General features: G+C 48.1%; 2 protein-coding genes and 1 long non-coding RNA gene across 8 annotated transcripts in view; 2 read left to right on the top strand and 1 right to left on the bottom strand.

Moving 5' to 3' along the window:
- The first annotated feature begins 1,407 nt into the window (after positions 1-1,407).
- On the top strand, positions 1,408-3,272 carry LOC139762435 (uncharacterized). Of its 3 annotated transcripts, XM_071687327.1 has the most exons (3): positions 1,723-1,872; positions 2,217-2,421; positions 2,503-3,272. In XM_071687327.1, the coding sequence occupies exons 1-3, from the start codon at positions 1,738-1,740 to the stop codon at positions 3,147-3,149; spliced, it is 987 nt and encodes a 328-aa protein (XP_071543428.1). In that variant the 5' UTR covers positions 1,723-1,737; the 3' UTR covers positions 3,150-3,272. The 3 variants fall into 3 exon arrangements, with proteins under 3 accessions (XP_071543429.1, XP_071543428.1, XP_071543427.1); XM_071687328.1 differs by lacking the exon at positions 1,723-1,872 and adding an exon at positions 1,408-1,520 and having other exon boundaries at positions 2,217-3,272; XM_071687326.1 differs by having other exon boundaries at positions 2,217-3,272.
- Positions 3,273-11,624: 8,352 nt separating this feature from the next.
- On the bottom strand, positions 11,625-13,449 carry LOC139762428 (uncharacterized). Of its 3 annotated transcripts, none has more exons than XM_071687301.1 (3): positions 13,427-13,449; positions 12,526-12,730; positions 11,625-12,483 (listed from the first exon to the last, which is right to left on the bottom strand). In XM_071687301.1, the coding sequence occupies exons 1-3, from the start codon at positions 13,436-13,438 to the stop codon at positions 11,774-11,776; spliced, it is 927 nt and encodes a 308-aa protein (XP_071543402.1). In that variant the 5' UTR covers positions 13,439-13,449; the 3' UTR covers positions 11,625-11,773. The 3 variants fall into 3 exon arrangements, with proteins under 3 accessions (XP_071543402.1, XP_071543404.1, XP_071543403.1); XM_071687303.1 differs by having other exon boundaries at positions 11,625-12,427; positions 12,530-12,730; XM_071687302.1 differs by having other exon boundaries at positions 12,565-12,730.
- A 2,879-nt stretch (positions 13,450-16,328) lies between these two features.
- The window catches only part of LOC139762434 (uncharacterized), a 117,638-nt gene continuing 112,601 nt past the window's right edge, over positions 16,329-21,365 (top strand). For both annotated transcript variants that reach the window (XR_011715723.1, XR_011715722.1), the window contains exons 1-2: positions 16,329-16,411; positions 16,538-16,798. This is a non-coding gene — a long non-coding RNA (uncharacterized lncRNA). The remainder of the gene's footprint in view (positions 16,412-16,537; positions 16,799-21,365) is intronic.

The raw sequence follows: 21,365 nt of genomic DNA, 5'->3' as shown, positions 1-21,365 counted from the left end.
TCTTAGCAAATAACAGTAAGGCACTTCAGATGTGCTCAAACAGGAAACACTAACAGGAGCAAGATCAAACAGGAAGTGCTAACAGAAGCAGGATCAAAAGTTAGCCAGTAAGCAGCAGTAATTTTCAGTAGACGTTGTTCCTTGGTTTCTGGTGGACTCAGAGGGGAGCATTCACCTGAACCCACATGTAGCTAATCCTGGCGGCCAAATAGTGAAGCTATGAAACGTCACTTGACGTTATGCTCAAAAAATTCAAGTTAACCTCAACAAAAAATAGGTGTTCACTGCTCCTATCACCTCACACTCCAACCGTTGGTCATCCTTGTGTCTGCTGCTCCTATCACCTCACACTCCAACCCTTTGGTCATCTTTATTTCTGCGTCATTCTTAACCATTTTCTCACTTCGTGATATTCACTTCCTTGCTCTGGTGGGCATGACGTCACCATAACTGAATGTACAAGCCCAATGTACGGACTGATGCAGAGCCTAGTGTACAGACGAATGCACATACTCATGCAGATGCTAGTGTACATCCATTGCACAGACTGATACAGAGCCTAGTATACAGACTAATGCACAGACTGATGCAGAGCCTAGTGCACAGACCAATGTATAGACTGATGCAGAGCCTAGTGTACAGCCCACTGTACAGACTGATGCAGAGCTTAGTGCACAGACTGATGCAGAGCCTGGTGTACAGACCAATGTACAGACTGATGCAGAGCCTAGTGTACAGCCCACTGTACAGACTGATGCAGAGCTTAGTGTACAGACTGATGCAGAGCCTAGTGTACAACTAATGTACAGACTAATGTTCCCCATCGTAAACCTACCTGACAGTAGGTCAGATATGCAATACTAAACCACATACTTGTGTTTGTTGGGCGTCTCCGTGAGTGGAGGTGCTTCAGCCTGACGGATTCATAGTGTCATGAGCTTCGGGTTACCCAGGACCAAGTTAAAGCTGCAGTTTACAACATCAGCCCAACATACATTGTCAATATACGGTCCTCATATATTCCTTATTCTTTCCCAATTGTGTCAATGTAGGTCAGCCGGTCAGAGCCCGAAAGAGACAGTGAAAAACAAGGTGAAAGGAAGGCAGGTAAGTCTTCCCATCTTATGTAGTGCACGCTTGGCCAGAACAGACGAGTATGCAAACCATTCAAACGCTCAATAACACAAGATCATTTCGTTCTGGACAGGTCAATAATCGCAATTTACAAACGCTTATGAACACCTCTTAAAGATTACATTTAAAAGTCTTACAGTTTTGTAAAGGTAATCTCTGCTTTTCCAGAACGATATAATCATCACAGATTTCTGCTTTTTTTTTTTTTTTTTTTTTTGCCCAGAGAACCAGTGTGGCGGGGCCAGGCGTGGACCGAGCCGGGAAGAGGGAGTAGGGAAGGGAAGGAAAAGCAAAGGTTTGCAAGAAGGAGTGAGAGAGGGAGAGAGGCAGGTATATAAGCCGGCGGACGACCTGGCCTGATATCACACTCCGTCATGAAGCTCCTGGTGAGTGGCTTCTCCTGCAGACTCTGATGGTGTGGTGGTCACATATCGTCATCGCAGTCACCCCTGACATTCACCTAGTCTGTGTGGATCTAGCAAGTAGTGTGTGTGTCTGTGTGTGGGAGGAAAACGAAGAAATGAAGCGATGGCTGAGGGAAAGCAGTCCTATTCGTTAATGCTGGACTAATTGTGCATTATAAGCTTTGGTGTGAAGCTGACGATGGGAAAGACAAGCTTAGTGATGCTGACTGGTGGATGGAGGATACAGCACTCTTCAGTCGTAGGCATCAAGAATTTAGACAAACTACTGACGTATGATCGAGTAGATGATCATGTCTCGCCAGACAAAACTTGGGTAACCTAAATCATGCGACTGTTTGCACTGGTAGATGTAGAGAGGCAGGATGGTCGAGCCCCAGACTGTGTCCACTTTACGCAGAGAATACTTATACTTAACCCTGACACCTTATGGTAGCATCCAGGAAACAACCACGCCACATATCATACCAACATCTATATATCGAAGACACTAACGCCTCCACACAAGCATCATAGACAGCCGCAATGTTATCCTTTGCCCTAATACGCATGACATTGTCTCCCATTAATCAGCATTACGTTTACTTTCCTCCTCTGTACCTATAATGCCTGTTGACGTGGGACACCCGCACTAAACACTTGATCCTTGTTCTTCCACAGGTACTGGCCTCCGTGTTCGTGGCTGCCGCCCATGGTGGCACACAGTCCTACACGCCGCCCACACATTCTTATGGCGGGTCAGGGCTCTCTGGCGGCTCATCCTTTGGCGGAGGATTCTCCTCTGGTGGTGGAGGATTCTCTTCTGGTGGTGGAGGGTTCTCCTCTGGTGGTGGAGGGTTCTCCTCAGGAGGCGGAGGCTTCATAGGTGGTGGAGGGTTCTCAGGTGAAAGTGTGTTCATCGGTGGTGGAGGCGGAGGGTTCTCCTCAGGAGGTGGAGGCTTCATAGGTGGTGGAGGATTCGCCTCTGGTGGTGGAGGGTTCTCCTCAGGGGGCTCTGGTTTCTCTGGAGGCAGCTGTGGTCCGGGCGAAGTTCTTAATGTGGATGGCAGCTGCGCGACTCCTGTGGTCACCAGGAACTTGTTCCTCTTCGAGGCCCCTCCAACGTCCCCGATCGTTGGTCCACGACCACCGGTTCCTCCACCGAGAGTCGAGCACAATGTTTTGTTCATCCGCACCTCAGATGTTGACCAAAACGTGGATCCTGTTATCGTGCCACCGACCCAGCAGAAGAACGTTGTTTACGTCCTCAACAAGCGACCAGAACTGCAACACCAAGTCATCCACCTGCCAGAACCAGAGCAAGACACCCCAGAGGTCTTCTTCGTCAACTATGCCGAGGGTGACAACCCGACTCTGCCCACCGGTGAGGACCTCCAGTCTGCCCTCAGCATCGCTGCACAAAGTAGCGGTGACGTCATTAGTGGCGACAGTGGCTTCATTGGCGGCGGAGGTAGCTTTGTCGGCGGCGGTGTCGGCGGCGGTGTCGGCGTCGGTGTCGGCGGCATTGGCGGTGGCGTCGGCATTGGCGGCGGCGTCGGCGGCAGCTACAGCCCTCCTCATATCTCCTCCACGCCATCACCGGTGTACTCGTAGCCATAAGGTTACAGTCGAAGGAATTAGAAGCAACAAGTTAGTCATATCTGTTAATGTGAAATTTATTTCTTGTCTATATGTTCTAATGTATTTAACGCCCAAGAAATAAATTTGTAAACTATATTCAGTCTCTTTACTTATGGTATTATCATGTTGATTAGTACCAGTAATCTACATTATGTGAGGTATACCAGTGTTACCGATAACGCATACCCAGTGTTACTGGTAACAGAGCAGGTGAGGTATATGATTACCGCCTATATACAGTAACCTTCAATGAGAAGTAAACTACCACTAACCTCCCACACTGACCCCCATGTGTCTCGTTACGGATGGGATGCAGCGGCCAGGCGCCAGTCATCAAATCTCTGGCGAGTAAATGTAAATGTAAAATAATGGCAAGTCTCTTGATCAAGCTGATAACCACATGATTATCCTTCGTATCAAAGGTTCCTGAACTAATGAGGATTACCCCTTACCTGAAGTATGTACAGGAAATACTGTTCGTTCCTCAGCGTCTGTTCGCTTGTCTGTGTGCATCTACAAGGCATGAATGAGTGGCCCGGAACCCAAATGTCTTCAAACGTTTGTGTGGCCAGACATAATCTGTCGAGTTGTCCCTGACACCCACCCAACTAAAAGGACACTCAAGCTACTAGAATGAGTAAGTTACGGACAGTGGATTCAGCTGAGTAAGGAGTTATCATGGAAGAGAAACTTGTTACCCATTCATCAAAAGCCAAGTACGAAGCCACAGAAGGGTAAGTGATTTTCCCCAAAGGAGAGTAAACTATCAGTACATATCATGCAGTACGACATGTCATCGTTTAAAGGCTGCTTGACTGAGAAGCGTTCCCACACGAACTGAAACCTAAGATCAACAACAAGATGGTGTTCAGGCATGACCAAGAGAATCTTGTTGTCATTATCACAACATCGAGGTCAACGTGTCCAATGGTGACTATGTCCAAAGTAGCCAAGGATTTCCCACCAAAACCTATGAATGAAACATTACGGAAAAAAATTACCGTTTTCTATCTCAAAAGCATAGCCTAGCCTATGAAACCGTTTTCCTTAATGACATTATCTGGGCAGCCAGTGTCAAGGAGGACAGAAGAGAATCATTGACACGACACTGCGGGGGATAAAAGGTCCACCTGACATGACAATCACAGTCCCTGGAAGGGAGTTGTGGGGACTGGGTAGTGGATCAACTCTGAGTAAAAGAAGTCAATCCTCTTCCTTGGAAAGAGCACGAAAGGTCTGCGCTTCAAGTGTGAGTGCAGGGAGTCGTGAGTGGCCTGCGTGTCCCGACCAGTTCTGGGCATAAGTAGACATATAAAACGTCACCATCCATGTAAACACAATCAACGTATTTCCTGACCAGAAATGAACAAATGAACGCTGTTAGAGGGGCACGAACTGGTGACATATAGCGTAACATTCTGTCCTGATTAGTGGACACGGCGAAACACAGTGTCCCTCTAAGAGAGGAGTTCGTTCTAGCCACCAGCCGTCCCTTGTCTAATTTCTAGCACGTTGCCTGGCGTAACCTGGGGGTCAAGCTTCGATGTGTCCCTCCGTATTGTGAGAAGGGCACTGAGGAGGACGATGCCTGCAAGACCCTGGGAAATGGTCATATTGATGGGAGTGAAAACGTTCCAGGCCACAGGACGTTACTTGGTTCTTCTCCCTAGGGAAGCCTGGCAGACAAATAAACTCGCCACTTGACCGAAAAGAGCGGTGATGAGGGGCCGACTTAGTACCCTTTCTATCAGCCTTGATTATCTGTGAAGTACTGGGGAGGGCCTGGAAAAGACCTTAGTAAGAACTGAGGAAGATATGTTAGAGGACCTCCGGAAGACCTGGGGAGGGTCTGGGGTCTGAGACATCAGTCTGTGTAGTATGGCTCAAGGGAGGAGCAATTGCTCTCGTCGCAGGCGCACCCCATACCCTCCCCTTCGGATACGTCCCTGACTATGTAAAGGGTATGGTGTAAAGGAGTATAGTGGCAATGACGGTGAGGTCTCCAGGCACGACGGGCGATTGTTTTTGTGGAGGAACTTGGCAGGCAGAGTTGGCAGGGCCCTGTGGAGAAAGGTCAGGCGCACTGGTCGGCCCGTAGTAATGGCTGTCAGGTGATAAGGCATCAGCTGACCGTAGGAGGCTGGCTGGGGTACGCACATAGCTACCCAGGGCGTGACGAAACCGTGGCACGCACAAAGGCATGAGGGACGTGGCGGGGAGGCAACGCCAGGTGACGATGAACGACTCCACGGCGAACGCGGGAGGCAGGCTCCACCCCCCACCCCCAGCGGTAAACTCCGCCCCCAGCAATGATAGGCAGTGACGTCTGCGACAGGAGGAGGCTCTAGAAGACAGAGGTGGGAGCTCTTGTTTCTTCTGCGGAACGGACGATGACAGGAATCCCGTCCAGTTACGTAAGGTAAGCGAGATTAATAATGACAAGGAGCGGTGAAGTTGTCAGTACGTTCCATTGAGTCATGCAATACACCGCTGCGATGTGTGGCTCAGTGTTCAGGGGTGTCAACACACCGAAAATAAGTAGATTTACGCTGCTGGCGGACGGTGGTGAGGAAGGGTGCTGACTATGGACATGTGTACCACCCGTTGACCCTGGTGAACTGGAGACAGTAGTGGCTATGCAGTTGGCTATGGTAGGGAGGTGTATGCTTGATCGTTGGCGGGTGTAGCGACCAGGGATATGGCGGGTGAAATTTATAACTTACAGCAAAACCCCATGGCCATCAAACCAGACAGCGTAGACGATACAGTGTGTAGAGAAGTCTCGAGCGAAATCAATTCTTCTAAAATTCGTTAAAACTCTCCCTCGCCTCTACATTTTCCCTTTCATAAAACTCTGTATAGGTCATTTAAGGCCCGGTCTTGGTGTGGACTTCTGTTCGTGACTGGAGCCTTCAACCTGAAAGGAAAGAGACATGCAACGTCGGCAGTTGATGTTGAGTCAACAATGATCGTGGAGCGATCCCCTGGACACTGGATCCGTGAGAAGCAAGTGGACGGTGAGGAGAGAGGGAGGGTGGTGGTGGTGGTGAGGTGGTGTGCGCAACACAGGGAAAGCTTTACCCCGCGAACACGCAAATATACCAGCGTCACAAAATCCACAACACACGTTCACAAGAATGAGCGAGTGGGTAGTGAGGGGGTGTTATGTTGACTGAATCTTTCCACAATGTAACCATCGTATTTAAGAACAGAAATGCTTCTCCTCCTTCGAGGTAAAACGTTTGCCCACGAGTCGAACCATGAATGGCTTGTTGGATCGTGATCATTGAAGCCTTTGACCAAAACTGAACACAGTGTTCAGGACGGAGACGCACCAAATGACTTGTAAGGAGACAGGATAATATTTCCATAGACTTAAGATCGATAGCCCGGCCTATGACACCAAGAATTATGTCCAGCCATTTTACTCCTTCTGTGCTTTTGGTTACCAGAAATTATCACACCCCCAAACCTCGTCTGTCCCTTGTCGGTGACTATTTAGTAAGGAGTTTTATGGTGAGAATATTGAATAGAAAGAAACCTTGTTATCTGGAGCTTGGCTTGAAAACATATATGGTTCAAGGGCATGGATAAAGCCACAGTCGTTAACCAGATTGAAACAAATGAATTGGTTGGTGGATCTTTCGAGGAGATAACTGAGAAATATGAACACTTATCATGAAATTCATAAATGAAGAAGGTTGTGATAACTAGCCTCCATCCGAATGTCTGAATACAACGATTGGTATTATGCGATCAAGCAGAACCTACGTATCTTTACGACTAAGGAGATCGATTACATAGATCTGTGGGGTACGACTTGATCAGGCACAGACGCTTGGTCGTCTAGAGATGGTTTTCACGTCAGTGAGGTTTCTCGCAGATGACTACAGGAACCAGTGATGAACCAGGAACACTGGGTATACCCCAGTAACGCTAGGTAGACCCCACCTACTGACCTAACGATTACAAGGGTAAACCCAACCCACTGAGTTACCAGTTACACTGGGTAAACCCAACCCACTGAGTTACTAAATACACTGGGCATACCCCATCTACTGAGCTACCAGTAACACTAGGCATGCCCCACTAATTCAATTACCAGTAACACTTGGCATAACCGACCAACTGGGTTACTAGTAACACTGGGAAGATCCTACATATGGCAGAGTAATGGTGCTGACCAGTTTGATAACGTTATAAGTATAAAAGAATACAACAAAAAATATTTTCCTCTTTATTTCTTAATGATGATAACAAAATGCAACAGATATACTTTAGGAATAAAGTTTACATTAACAGATATAACTGGCATGTAGCTTCTACACAAAGCCACATCAGAGAAATTTACTCCTCTGTCAACAACTGCAGCGTTACAGCTACGAGTACACAGGTGACGAGGTGGTGGTGATGATAGGGGTGCCGTAGCTACCGCCACCGATGCCGCCACCGATGCCACCACCGATGCCGCCACCGATGCCACCACCGATGCCGTCTCCGATGCCACCACCGATGGGGGGGCCCCGATGCCCCCCGGGGGCCCCCATGCCGCCACCCACCCCCCCGGCCGCCACCTCCGCCAATGACCCCCGGTCCGCCACCGGGGTTTTGGGGGCCCCGAAGACCACCGTGGGCCCCGTGGGTTTTCCCCCCGGCCCCCAAGTTTTGGGCCACCCAAGACCCCTGGGGACCTTTCCGCCCCGGGCCCCCCGGTGGACCGTTTTTCCCCCCCGTTCCGGCCCCTTTTTGGGGGGACCCTGACCCCCGTTCCGCCCGGGGGGGGCCCCCGATCCAACCACCCTTTTTGGAAACCGATGCCCCCCGGATGCCAAACCCCCATTTGGCCCCGAATTCCGGAGGGGGAACCGTGGGTGGACCAAACCCATGGGGACCCTTTGGACCGATGGAACCAGGACCGGTGACCAAGGAGTACCCCCGTGCCGCCAATCCCCCACCTTGCCACCACCAGCCGCCCCAGCCCCCACCGAGCCCCCGGGCCCCCTCCACCACCGAGGGACCTCCACCCCCATGGAAGCCCCACCGAGGAGAACCCCTCCCCACCTTTAACCTCCGCCCCGAGGACCCCCTCCCCACCGAAGCCCCCCGGGGAACCTCCCCCCGAGGAGAAACCCCCCACCCCCAAGGGGAACCCCACCCCCAGGGAGAATCCCCCACCACCAGAGGAGGGAAACCCCCGCCCAAAAGGGTGGGGCCGCCAGAAAAACCCCGGGCCCGCCTAAGAATGTGGGGGCCCGGGGTGAGGACTTTTGGCCCCCCTGGGCGGGAGCCCGAACCCCGGAGGCCCGTACCGGGAAGAACCCCCGGGTCAAGGGGTTTTGTGCGGGTGTCCCCCGCAAAGGCATTTTTGGGACAAAAGGGAGGAAAGTCCCCAATGCTGATTAATTGGGGAACCCAAAGTCCTGCTATTAGGGCAAAGGTAACATTGGGCTTTTAATGAAGCTTGTGTGGAGGGGGTTGTGTTCCCATTTATTGTCGGTATGTAAAGTGGTTAGTTGTTTTCCCGGTGTTACCCTTTAAAGGGGTCAGGGTTAAGTATATGTATTCAATCAGCTGATATTAATCCTACATAACTGAAAAAGAAGTTCCGACAATTTAAAAGGTTTGACGGTAATTTTCGTCACTAAGTTTCTATAATTTCTTTTAGTACCTAAATAGGTTTAACTATGCTATCAACAGGACTCCCAAGTTAACTGGAAACCTAAGAATTATAATGTAAATGATGATCCTTGAGATGATGAGACACACGTCGTAAACAGGTGAACCTAATTCAGCAAAGACTACCTTTGTAGACGGTGGAGACCAACTGCCTGTTTCAGCAGCAGTGGTCGGCGGCCTTGCGTAAAGTGGACACAGTCTGGGGCTCGACCATCCTGCCTCTCTACATCTACCAGTGCAAACAGTCGCATGATTTAGGTTACCCAAGTTTTGTCTGGCGAGACATAAGCATCTACTCGATCATACGTCAGTAGTTTGTCTAAATTCTTGATGCCTACAACTGAAGAGTGCTGTATCCTCCATCCACCAGTCAGCATCACTAAGCTTGTCTTTCCCATCGTCAGCTTCACACCAAAGCTTATAATGCACAATTAGTCCAGCATTAACGAATAGGACTGCTTTCCCTCAGCCATCGCCTCATTTCTTCGTTTTCCTCCCACACACAGACACACACACACTACTTGCTAGATCCACACAGACTAGGTGAATGTCAGGGGTGACTGCGATGACGGCATGTGACCACCACACCATCAGAGTCTGCAGGAGAAGCCACTCACCAGGAGCTTCATGACTGAGTGTGATATCAGTCCTGGTCGTCCGCCGGCTTATATACCTACCTCTCTCTCTCTCACTCCTTCTCGCAAACCTTTGCTTTCATCAGCCTCCGCAGGTTTTCCTTCCCTTCCCTACTCCCTGTTCCCGGCCCGTTCCACTCCTGGCCCCGCCACACTGGTTCTCCGGACAAAAAAAAACAAATTAGTGATGATTTTGTCGTTTCGGAAAAACAGAGATTACCTTTACAAAACTGTAAGACTTTTAAATGTAATCTTTAAGAGGTGCTCGTAAGCGTTTGTAAATTGTGTTTATTTACCAGTTCAGGACGAAATGATCGTGTGTTATTGAGAGTTTATATGGTTTGAATACTCGTCTGTTCTGGTCAAGCGTGTACTACATAGGATGGGAAGACTTACCTGCCTTCCTTTCACCTTGTTTTTCACTGTCTCTTTCGGACTCTGACTCATTGACACAATTGGGAAAGAGTAAGCAATATATGAGGACCGTATATTATAGACATTGTATGTTAGGCTGGGTACCAGAAGCTCATGACACCATGAATCCGTCAGGATGAAGCACCTCCACCCATGGAGACGCCCAACAAACACAAGTATGTGGTTTAGTACTGTATATGTGACCTACTGTCATGTAGGTTTACGATGGTCAACATTAGTCTGTACATTGGTTGTACACTAGGCTCTGCATCAGTCTGTACACTAAGCTCTGCATCAGTCTGTACATTGGTCTGTACACTAGGCCCTGCATCAGTCTGTACATTGGGCTGTATATTAGTGTGTACATTAGTCTGTTCATTGGTGCGTACAATCAGTTATGGTGACATATCGTCTGCTGTCGCTGTTGGCGCGAGCGATATCGACTTGAAATCATGACCTAGGATGTAGATGTGAACTGTCATTATGTCAATGGCTTCTGTATTTAGATTGTCCTACCGTGTACTGTGGTGGTGCGGGCAACACAAGACGTTACCTTGGGGTCCTTCAACATCGTCGCCACCTTCTTCCACGTTGGGTTAGGTGCCCACGTCAGGTTATCTTCATAGAGCAATAAATATAAACACGTTCTCTGGGTTGTCTTAACCAGTAACCATCAGTTTCCTGACCTTATTTGATCTCTGCGCCACCCCAGGGAATGACGTCATGTCCACCAGAGCGAGGAAATGAACATCACAAAGTGAGAGAATGGGTCAGAATGACATAGAAACAAGGATGACCAAAGGGTTGGAGTGTGAGGTGATAGGAGCAACAGACACAAGGATGACCAACGGTTGCAGTGAGGTGATAGGAGCAGCGAACATCTGTTTTTTGTTGAGGTTACCTTGAAGTTTTTGTGCATAACTTCAAGTGACGTTTCATAGCTTCACTATTTGGCCGCCAGGATTAGCTACATGTGGGTTCAGGTGAATGCTCCCCTCTGAGTCCACCAGAAACCAAGGAACAACGTCTACTGAAAATTACTGCTGCTTACTGGCTAACTTTTGATCCTGCTTCTGTTAGCACTTCCTGTTTGATGTTGCTCCTGTTAGTGTTTCCTGTTTGAGCACAACTGAAGTGCCTTACTGTTATTTCCTAAGAAACATATGCACAGTTGAGGGCTCCACAGGTGTCAGCGTAACAAGTGCTTCGTCCCTTTGTTACCAAACACACTTTAAAACCGGAAAACTTTATAAACTAACTTACTGAGACAGGTTATGCATAAGAGGCGGATGGGCGTTTTCATCGCAAAAAAGACTCGAGGTAAAGTTGTACAGAGATGCGCAGATTTCCTGTGTTTTGGAATGTGTGTTTCCTCCATAACTTTAGAAGAACAGCAGTGACTCAAGTGTGGAGAGGTGGATGACACAGCCCTCACGGGCCCTCATCCAGTCACACCTGGCGGATGACCCAGCCCTCACTCGTGTGTAAAATTCTCTCCCCTTAACATACAAATAGTTATCACACACACACACACATACACACACACACACACACACACACCAGTGTCACTAGGCATGCCCCACTAACTGAATTACCAGTAACACTTGGCATAACCGACCAACTGGGTTACTAGTAACGCTGGGAAGATCCTACATATGGCAGAGTAATGGTGCTGACCAGCTTGGTAACGTTATAAGTATAAAAGAATACAACAAAATATATTTGCCTCTTTATTTCTTAATGATGATAACAAAATGCAACAGATATACTTTAGGAATAAAGTTTACATTAACAGATATAACTGGCATGTAGCTTCTACACAAAGCCACATCAGAGAAATTTACTCCTCTGTCAACAACTGCAGCGTTACAGCTACGAGTACACAGGTGACGAGGTGGTGGTGATGATAGGAGTGCCGTAGCTTCCGCCACCGATACCGCCACCGATGCCACCACCGATGCCGCCACCGATGCCACCACCGATGCCGCCACCGATGCCACCACCGATGCCGCCGCCGATACCGCCACCGATGCCGCCGCCGATGCCGCCGCCGAGAAAGCCACCTCCGCCTCTAATGACGCCACCGCTACTTTGCGAGGCGATGCTAAGGGCAGACTGAAGGTCCTCACCGGTGGGCAGAGTCGGGTTGTCACCCTCGGCATAGTTGACGAAGAAGACATCTGGGGTATCTTGCTCTGGTTCTGGCAGGTGGATGACTTGTTGGTCCAGTTGTGGTCGCCTGTTGAGGACGTAGACAACGTTCCTCTGCTGGGTCGGTGGCACGATAACAGGATCCACGTTTTGGTCAACATCTGGGGTTTGAATGAACAAAACATTGTGCTCGACTCTCGGTGGAGGAACCGGTGGTCGTGGACCAACGATCGGGGACGTTGGAGGGGCCTCGTAGAGGAACAAGTTCCTGGTGACCACAGGAGTCACGCAGCTGCCGTCCACATTAAGAACTTCGCCCGGACCACAGCTGCCTCCAGAGAAACCAGAGCCCCCTGAGGAGAACCCTCCACCACCAGAGGTGAATCCTCCACCACCTATGAAGCCTCCACCTCCTGAGGAGAACCCTCCGCCTCCACCTCCGATGAACACACTTCCACCTGAGAACCCTCCACCACCTATGAAGCCTCCGCCTCCTGAGGAGAACCCTCCACCACCAGAGGAGAACCCTCCACCAGAGGAGAATCCTCCACCACCAGAGGAGAATCCTCCGCCAAAGGATGAGCCGCCAGAGAGCCCTGACCCGCCATAAGAATGTATGGGCGGTGTGTAGGACTGTGTGCCACCATGGGCGGCAGCCACGAACACGGAGGCCAGTACCTGTGGAAGAACAAGGATCAAGTGTTTAGTGCGGGTGTCCCACGTCAACAGGCATTATAGGTACAGAGGAGGAAAGTAAACGTAATGCTGATTAATGGGAGACAATGTCATGCGTATTAGGGCAAAGGATAACATTGCGGCTGTCTATGATGCTTGTGTGGAGGCGTTAGTGTCTCCGATATATAGATGTTGGTATGATATGTGGCGTGGTTGTTTCCTGGATGCTACCATAAGGTGTCAGGGTTAAGTATAAGTATTCTCTGCGTAAAGTGGACACAGTCTGGGGCTCGACCATCCTGCCTCTCTACATCTACCAGTGCAAACAGTCGCATGATTTAGGTTACCCAAGTTTTGTCTGGCGAGACATGATCATCTACTCGATCATACGTCAGTAGTTTGTCTAAATTCTTGATGCCTACAACTGAAGAGTGCTGTATCCTCCATCCACCAGTCAGCATCACTAAGCTTGTCTTTCCCATCGTCAGCTTCACACCAAAGCTTATAATGCACAATTAGTCCAGCATTAACGAATAGGACTGCTTTCCCTCAGCCACAGCTTCATTTCTTCGTTTTCCTCCCACACACAGACACACACACTACTTGCTAGATCCACACAGACTAGGTGAATGTCAGGGGTGACTGCGATGACAGTATGTGACCACCACACCATCAGAGTCTGCAGGAGAAGCCACTCACCAGGAGCTTCATGATGGAGTGTGATATCAGGCCAGGTCGTCCGGCGGCTTATATACCTACCTCTCTCCCTCTCTCACTCCTTCTTGCAAACCTTTGCTTTCATCAGTCTCCGCGGGTTTTCCTTCCCTTCCCTACTCCCTCTTCCCGGCCCGTTCCACTCCTGGCCCCGCCACACTGGTTCTCCGGGAAAAAAAAACACAAATTAGTGATGATTTTGTCGTTTTGGAAAGGCAGAGAATATCTCTTCAAAACCATAAGACTTTCAAATGTAATCTTTAAGAGGTGCTCACAAGCTCACCAGTTCAGAACGAAATGATCGTGTGTTATTGAGCGTTTATATGGTTTGCATACTCGTCTGTTTTGGCCAAGGGTGCACTACATAGGATTGGAAGACTTACCTGCCTTCCTTTCACCATGTTTTTCACTGTCTCTTCCGGGCTCTGACTCATTGACACAATTGGGAAAGAATAAGGAACATGTGAGGACCGTATATTGACATTGTATGTTGGGCTGATGTTGTAAACTGCAGCTTTAACTTGGTCCTGGGTAACCCGAAGCACTCACGGAGACGCCCAACAAACACAAGTATGTGGTTTAGTATTGCATATCTGACCTACTGTCAGGTAGGTTTACGATGGGGAACATTAGTCTGTACATTAGTTGTACACTAGGCTCTGCATCAGTCTGTACACTAAGCTCTGCATCAGTCTGTACATTGTTCTGTACACTAGGCCCTGCATCAGTCTGTACATTGGGCTGTATATTAGTGTGTACATTAGTCTGTTCATTGGTGCGTACAATCAGTTATGGTGACATATCGTTTGCTGTCGCTGTTGGCGCGAGCGGCTATCGACTTAAGAAAATCATGACCTGGGATGTAGATGTGAACTGTCATTATGTCAATGGCTTCTATATCTAGATTGTCCTACCGTGTACTGTGGTGGTGCGGGCAACACAAGACGTTACCTTGGGGTCCTTCAACATCGTCGCCACCTTCTTCCACGTTGGGTTAGGTGCCCACGTCAGGTTATCTTCATAGAGCAATAAATCTAAACACGTTCTCTGGGTTGTCTTAACCAGTAACCATCAGTTTCCTGACCTTATTTGATCTCTGCGCCACCCAGGGAATGACGTCATGTCCACCAGAGCAAGGAGGTGAACATCACGAAGTGAGAGAATGGGTCAGAATGACACAGAAACAAGGATGACCAAAGGGTTGGAGTGTGAGGCGATAGGAGCAGCGAACACCTGTTTTTTTTGTTGAGGTTAGCTTGAAGTTGTTGTGCATAACGTCAAGTGACGTTTCATAGCTTCACTATTTGGCCGCCAGGATTAGCTACATGTGGGTTCAGGTTAATGCTCCCCTCTGAGTCCACCAGAAACCAAGGAACAACGTCTACTGAAAATTACTGCTGCTTACTGGCTAACTTTTGATCCTGCTTCTGTTAGCACTTCCTGTTTACTCCTACTCCTGTTAGCACTTTCTGTGTAATCCTGCTCCTGTTAGCACTTTATCTTCAATCCTGTTCCTATTAACGCTTCCTGTTTGAGCACATTTGCTAAGAAACATATGCACAGTTGAGGGCTCCACAGGTGTCAGCGTAACAAGTGCTTCGTCCCTTTGTTACCAAACACACTTTAAAACCGGAAAACATTATAAACTAATTTACTGAGACAGGTTATGCATAAGAGGCGGATGAACGCCTTTATCGCAAAAAAGACTCGAGGTAAAGTTGCACAGAGATGCACAGATTTCCTGTGTTTTGGAATCTGTTTACTCCATAACTTTAGAACAGCAGTGACTCAAGTGTGGAGAGGTCGATGACACAGCCCTCACAGTCCCTCATCCAGTCACACCTGGCGGATGACCCAGCCCTCACTCGTGGCTTGCCGATCATACCACAGTCTGTTCACAGATGGGAGGAACATGAGCCTTCAGCCAGTCGTGGGTCACTATGAGAGTCACCAAGAGGACGGTCATGTAGCGAGCAACTCAGCCTGGCTTCTCTGGGGTGCTATGATCGATGAACTTAACTTCCACTTTATGTATTACATTACCATGAAGATGAAGTCGAAAAACAAAGTGAAGAAAATCTGAAAGACACGGAACTTTTTTGTTATGGATCGTATCGTGTCTCTGTCTCCCACATCAGTGTGAGAGATGTTGTAATTCCTCAACATCATTTGATCTTCACTCACTGTGAACTGCCTCCCCGTCAGCGGTAACAGGGACCCGCGGGCGGCTAGTCAGGGAGGGACCTGGCGAATCTTACAACTTGAAACTACCGCCACACTATCAGTGTTGATCATCACACTGTTGTCTGGCAACGTGATCAAACTGTGTCGCTAGGTCGAGGTGGCTATATTCATATCATAAGACTCTCATCAGTATGATAAGTACCTAAAAATCACAGTCCTCCTCCGTTCAGCTTGAGCAGCTGGCACGGCTCTCGTGCGAGGCGTGACCGGAACCCCACATAGTTCGTCACGTCTTTCACGTTCCTTGCACCAGAGAGAATCCTCAATTTACGTTTATTTTTTTTTTTGTTCCATCACGTTATCTAAATACAAATTGTATCATGGATACGCTGAACAGGCTCGGAGTGTGTGTGTGTTTGTGTATAAACATCAAAACGACCTAAATGAAGCCTTTGTCACCCCTCGCCTCACTCACGCATCGAAAGATTACCGATTAAGGATATTCTTATAGAATTATTAGATTAGTGGTGAATGAAACTAATATGTTGTAAGAATAAAGAAATGGGCAATTAATGAGACAACGAAAATTAACGAGTTTGAAAAGTGAAATAGTAGGGTAATTGTACTAGGAAACTGAAATGATTGTCCTGGTGATACAACAAATGGCATCTATACTGCGCAGAATGGGGGCAAGGACAGGGTCGGTCAGTGAGCATGCAACCATCATAGGGATAGTTTGCCCAGCCCGGGTCCCGTCATAACATTTACCATCTACAAGGAATCCCGGTAAGCCATACCTTGTTTTACTACACAGGATGTCTTTATAAAGTGTGTGCAGGGCTCGTTCCCGTGTGAGAGGTAACGAACCAGTATTATGTCTACAAGAGACACTAATAACTTCAATTCCAACAGGGCAACAGCGGAGGTCGAACCAAGCAACTGTATGATGGGCCGAGCGTCAACATTAGGGCCCCAGCGCGCCACCGGTATGCAGTGTGTGCAGGGATACAGTGAGCCGTACCCATAGCACGTACGCTGAACGCACCGTCCTGCATTGTGTTTATTGCACGTACAGGCCAGCTTGACCTGGGAGATGTGGCCCGTCGCTCAGCAAGGATTCCCGCCAGCTCGGACTTCCGTGCAACCTGTCGTCTAAACAGCTAACTTCACATTGTAAGTACAATGTATATAAGCAGTTGATGCTCCTTTAAGTGAACTTTCAACGCCAGAGACTAAGCAGGGCCGCTATTTAGTATTATCCTGTGCGGCAGGAATTACAGTGTACTGCTTGTTTTGAAGTTTAAGTGCATTAACTATATTTTTACCTTAGATTTGTATATTAGTGTTTTAGTCATTATGAGCGGATGTGTTAGGATGCATTGATGCCACATTCTTTCTGCTGGTGTTAGTAGACTTTGATGTGATTGGTCACACTATGTTTGTCAGTCCATTAGCCTCGTTGGGTCATTTATGTTCATGTTAAGGGGTTCTACTCAAGCCACGGCCAAAAAGCTATTCAGTTTGTGTTGGCCTTCACTGATACTGATGTTACAATTCGTTGTGTATTTAAATGACAGAAGATTCAGTGCTATTTCTCATGGTAAAGAAATTACCCGACCACCACCAACCTAACCAATGGCGTCTTAGCTCCGCCTCTTTTGTTTTTGTATATCAGTTGATTGGTCGACGTTTTCTGTGTTGTTCTTGTATCTCTCATGACGATGTGATCATTGCACGAAAGTCCACTTGGAAACTTAACGTGTTCCATTTTCCTCGTGGTTATCAGCATATACTACACCACGCGCAACACGTGTAAAATCCTCTCCCCTTAACATACACATAGTTATCACACACACACACATACCAGCATAATAAGCCAAGTACCAACTTATCGACTAGGCCTAAGGAGAGGATGAACAGATGAACTGGCTTTGGGCTGACAAACGAACCCAAGATTCGAACCCAGGAGGGCCTATATGTGAATTATGATCAGTGACACCATCCTCTACACCACGGTAGCCCGTGTGTGTGTGTGTGTGTGTTACGGGGAGAGAGTTTACACTCTTGTTGCCCCGTCTCTTAACCTTGTACATGTAAATCTTTGTTTTTATTTCTACACACACACACACACACACACACACACACACACACCAGCCTATGCCAAGTTCCCATTTATTGACCAGCCCCGAGGAAATGATGAAGAGTGGGGTCTATCTGTGGACCGATTGCCCAGGATTCGCACCCATGCAATGGAACTCCAGGCGGGCCCATGAACATGGCCAGTGAAAGTGAATGAAATGAATCGGTAAAGAAAGAACGATTTAATGAAATTAGCCAAACGATCGGATGAGTGAACACAGATGAGACAGTACAATTATTACAGTACTGGGAGATCAATAGTTGAACTAGCCTGTGCACAACAAAATTTTCGGTGGACAGGTTCAGTGGAGGTGGAACTCATAGCTAACAACCACCGAATTATGTTGACGATTATTGCTACACACTTGCCTGCCACACTCCCACCTCCAGTGACATCACTCCCTGAGATCCGAGTCATGTATCGCATACATGGCAGACTATCACACGTCGAGATCAGTTGACGCGTCGCATGTCGAACTCGTCCATATCCATCCCAAGACAGATCGAGCCTTCGATGTTCCGCTGGCAACAAGAGTTTGTGATGACATTGAACTGAGGAAACTATGTCCAGCTACTTGTAGTGATCATCATGACCTCGCTGGAATAACAGGAGGGGAAAAAAATATCTCCTGTTGAAAAACTGGCGCAACTGTGAGGAACTGGATGAGCCGACCAGACGTGACGAGAAAAAGTTCGACCTTGCTAACGGGATCAAGTTTTTATCATCCTTGAGAGCAGAAGTGTGGACTGCTCGAGAGACGTGGTCACCTGACCCACACATTGCCTTCTATTTTCCTCTTGAAAGTTTTCCAGCGTCACCGAGGCGAGCAGGTGCCGTCCAGTGGTCATGAGCGAGTTCTTCTGTCACTGCCCAGGTATTCATGGAACGTCCGTCAGTTTCTTTGTAGTCTTGAAGATCCACGCGCGCAACGCGCTCTCACACAGGCCAACCAGGCGACAAGCTCTGCCACTCCTCCAATGCGACGCTTCTTGTCAACCTGCGCCGACACACAGCTCCTCTGGAGTACATGGCGGGGAAAACAGAAGACAGTACCTGTCTACGAGTTCCTCCGACCAGATCTTGACCTGAGGCAAGCCGGCGCTCATTGCTCACCAAGGGGGGAGAAACTAGCGTAATATCTACAGAAGAGGAGAAGTGAACCGACAGTGTGTGTGTGTGTGTGTGTGTCAAGTCTTGAGGTCAGTTTGTGCCTTGAACTTGACTCTGTCGAGTATGTACAGCTGAAAGCTCCCGAGATGTGAGAGCAATCCATAACACATGGACGAACCTCTCTCTTGCATATCCGGGACGGTCGTTGAAGGGAAGAATCTTCGGCATCAGAGAAGTATTCTCAGTTTAATAGCGCAATTGAGCTACTTGTATAAAGCTGGCTTTTCAAGATAGATTGGCTGTTAAGGGGATACTACAGAAGATGGCTGTAATGATGTGTGTAGTCATCGAGCCATCAAAGAAGATGGGAACGTTGTTAGAAGTTTCAGAAAAAGAAAAATGAGTAGAGTTTGGGTCTTAACGTGGTTACATCTTGTTCTAATTCTAACTTTATTGAGGTAGTTATGACGAGATGAGACAGAAAGAGTAAGAGAAGAGATGGAGAAGATTTGAAAAAAAAAGTAGAGAAATGCGAGGTTGACTCGACAGGATACGATTCCCTTTGGTTATCTGTTGAAGAAAGTGAATCGTTGATGAAGAAGAGAGACAACGTAAGACAGATAACATCCTTGAGGGACACCGGTGTTGAAGGGGGAAAGATGGAGTTAATCCATCATCAGTTTAGGAGATAAACAAGCCAAGTGTTGATGCCAGGCCTCATCGGATGTCAGGCAACAAAGAAGGTCAAGGTCTTCAACAGATGTCGGTCTTCAGAAGTTGTCAGTATTCACGTATGTTCATAGCAGCAACGACTATGTCTGGAAAGATGTTTGATATCAACAATATTCATTTTATTTTCATGTCAAAGGCTACAGTCTGAGTCAGATCTCGTCGAGGCCAGACCGTGAATAAAACGCGAAAGAAGCAAGACAGGAAGAGAAGTTTAAACGAATTCACGAAGACAAGACACTTAATTTTTGTTAGAGGTTATCTGTTGGTGAAACATGTACTGATTACGATCATACAAATTACTCATTTTTCATCTTTCTATATCTCATTGCATATCTCTTTTTCCTTTATGTTCGTTCGCGTTTCAGAATGATGTGGAGTTTTAAAATCGAGGTCTCTCTTAGGTCCAGACTAGGGTAGGTCATATGGTCAGGGTATGGATCAGGTCCAGGCTAGGGTAGGTCATCATGGGCAGAGTCTGGATCAGGTCCAAACTAGGGTAGGTCATGATGGGCAGGGTCTCTCTTAGGTCCAGACTAGGTAGGTCATCATGGTTAGGGTCTGGATCAGGTCCAGGCTAGGGGAGGTCATCGTGGTCAGGGAGCCTCATGAATGTCCCACTGTGCTACACAGTCAGGTGTGTGGGGTCAACAAACACAAGCCACACTCGCTCTGCGTTCAAGGTAAACACGTGTGGTAGTTCACTGTGTCACAAGATGAATTCAAAGTTAAAAGTCTCAAATAATAGATCCTCGCGTCACGTTGTAGTCTATGTTATGAGGAACCTTCATCCATAGGGTGTCACATCGTAACATTTCCTCCTACAGATCAACCATCAACCGTAACACAAGGAACATCAGTAACATGAGGAGCAACACACACCATCTTGCTCGTCACATGAACACCAGACTCACTGTATCTGAGTCATGTTCACATGATCATGAGTGAAGGTTTTGTGAGAGTGCATTCATCGCGCTGAATATGTTCACTGTTATTAACGCTGTCATGGAATTCAGTCTCTCTCTCTCTCTCTCTCTCTCTCTCTCTCTCTCTCTCTCTCTCTCTCTCTCTCTCTCCACCACGTCTACCATTACCGTTTTCCATTCCCTAAACCCTATGCCTCTATCGTGTTCAGTCATTCCCTTATCTTTTTAACATATCCTACACTCCTCGTGCACCTTCGCTCCGACCCTAGCACAGCAAAGAGGTCCCTCGAATTCCCTTGTGTTGTTGCACCAGACGTGCGCAAGAGTTGGGATGAAAGCGAGAGGCCTCTGCGCTGCATATGTTTAACCCCCTAGATGGTGCAGGCGGAGGTGGATTGTAGGTGGCGTGCCTGCATCCCCTCAGGACACAAGCTCCGTGGGTTATCCGTGTGGCCCAGTGGGAGGAAGGAATGAACACCACCGCCCAGTGAAAGTGCTTAAATATTGTTCGGGATGTTGAGTTAGTGAAGTGTGTGTGTGTGTGTGTGTGTGAAAGATAGCTAAAGGGTACTGGAACATTGTGTGTGGAATGGAGTGAAAGGAGAGACTTTAAGAGTAACTGCTGGAAAAGTAATCGATGGAAAATGTGGGACGGTTTAGAAAGCTCGTGATGATGAATGATAAACGAAGCAAGATATGAGAGATAAGAGGGAATGATAAGTAACGGTGAGGGTCTCGGGTAGACGAACATATCTCCGTGGTGTACAGGTTAGCGCCGCTAACCGTGACGCATTCATGGGCCGCCCGGGGGTCCAGTCCGCATGCGTTTCGAATC

This window comes from Panulirus ornatus, chromosome 43 (assembly GCF_036320965.1).
Source record: "Panulirus ornatus isolate Po-2019 chromosome 43, ASM3632096v1, whole genome shotgun sequence".
NCBI lineage: Eukaryota > Metazoa > Arthropoda > Malacostraca > Decapoda > Palinuridae > Panulirus > Panulirus ornatus.
This window is presented reverse-complemented; position numbering and strand designations above follow the sequence as displayed.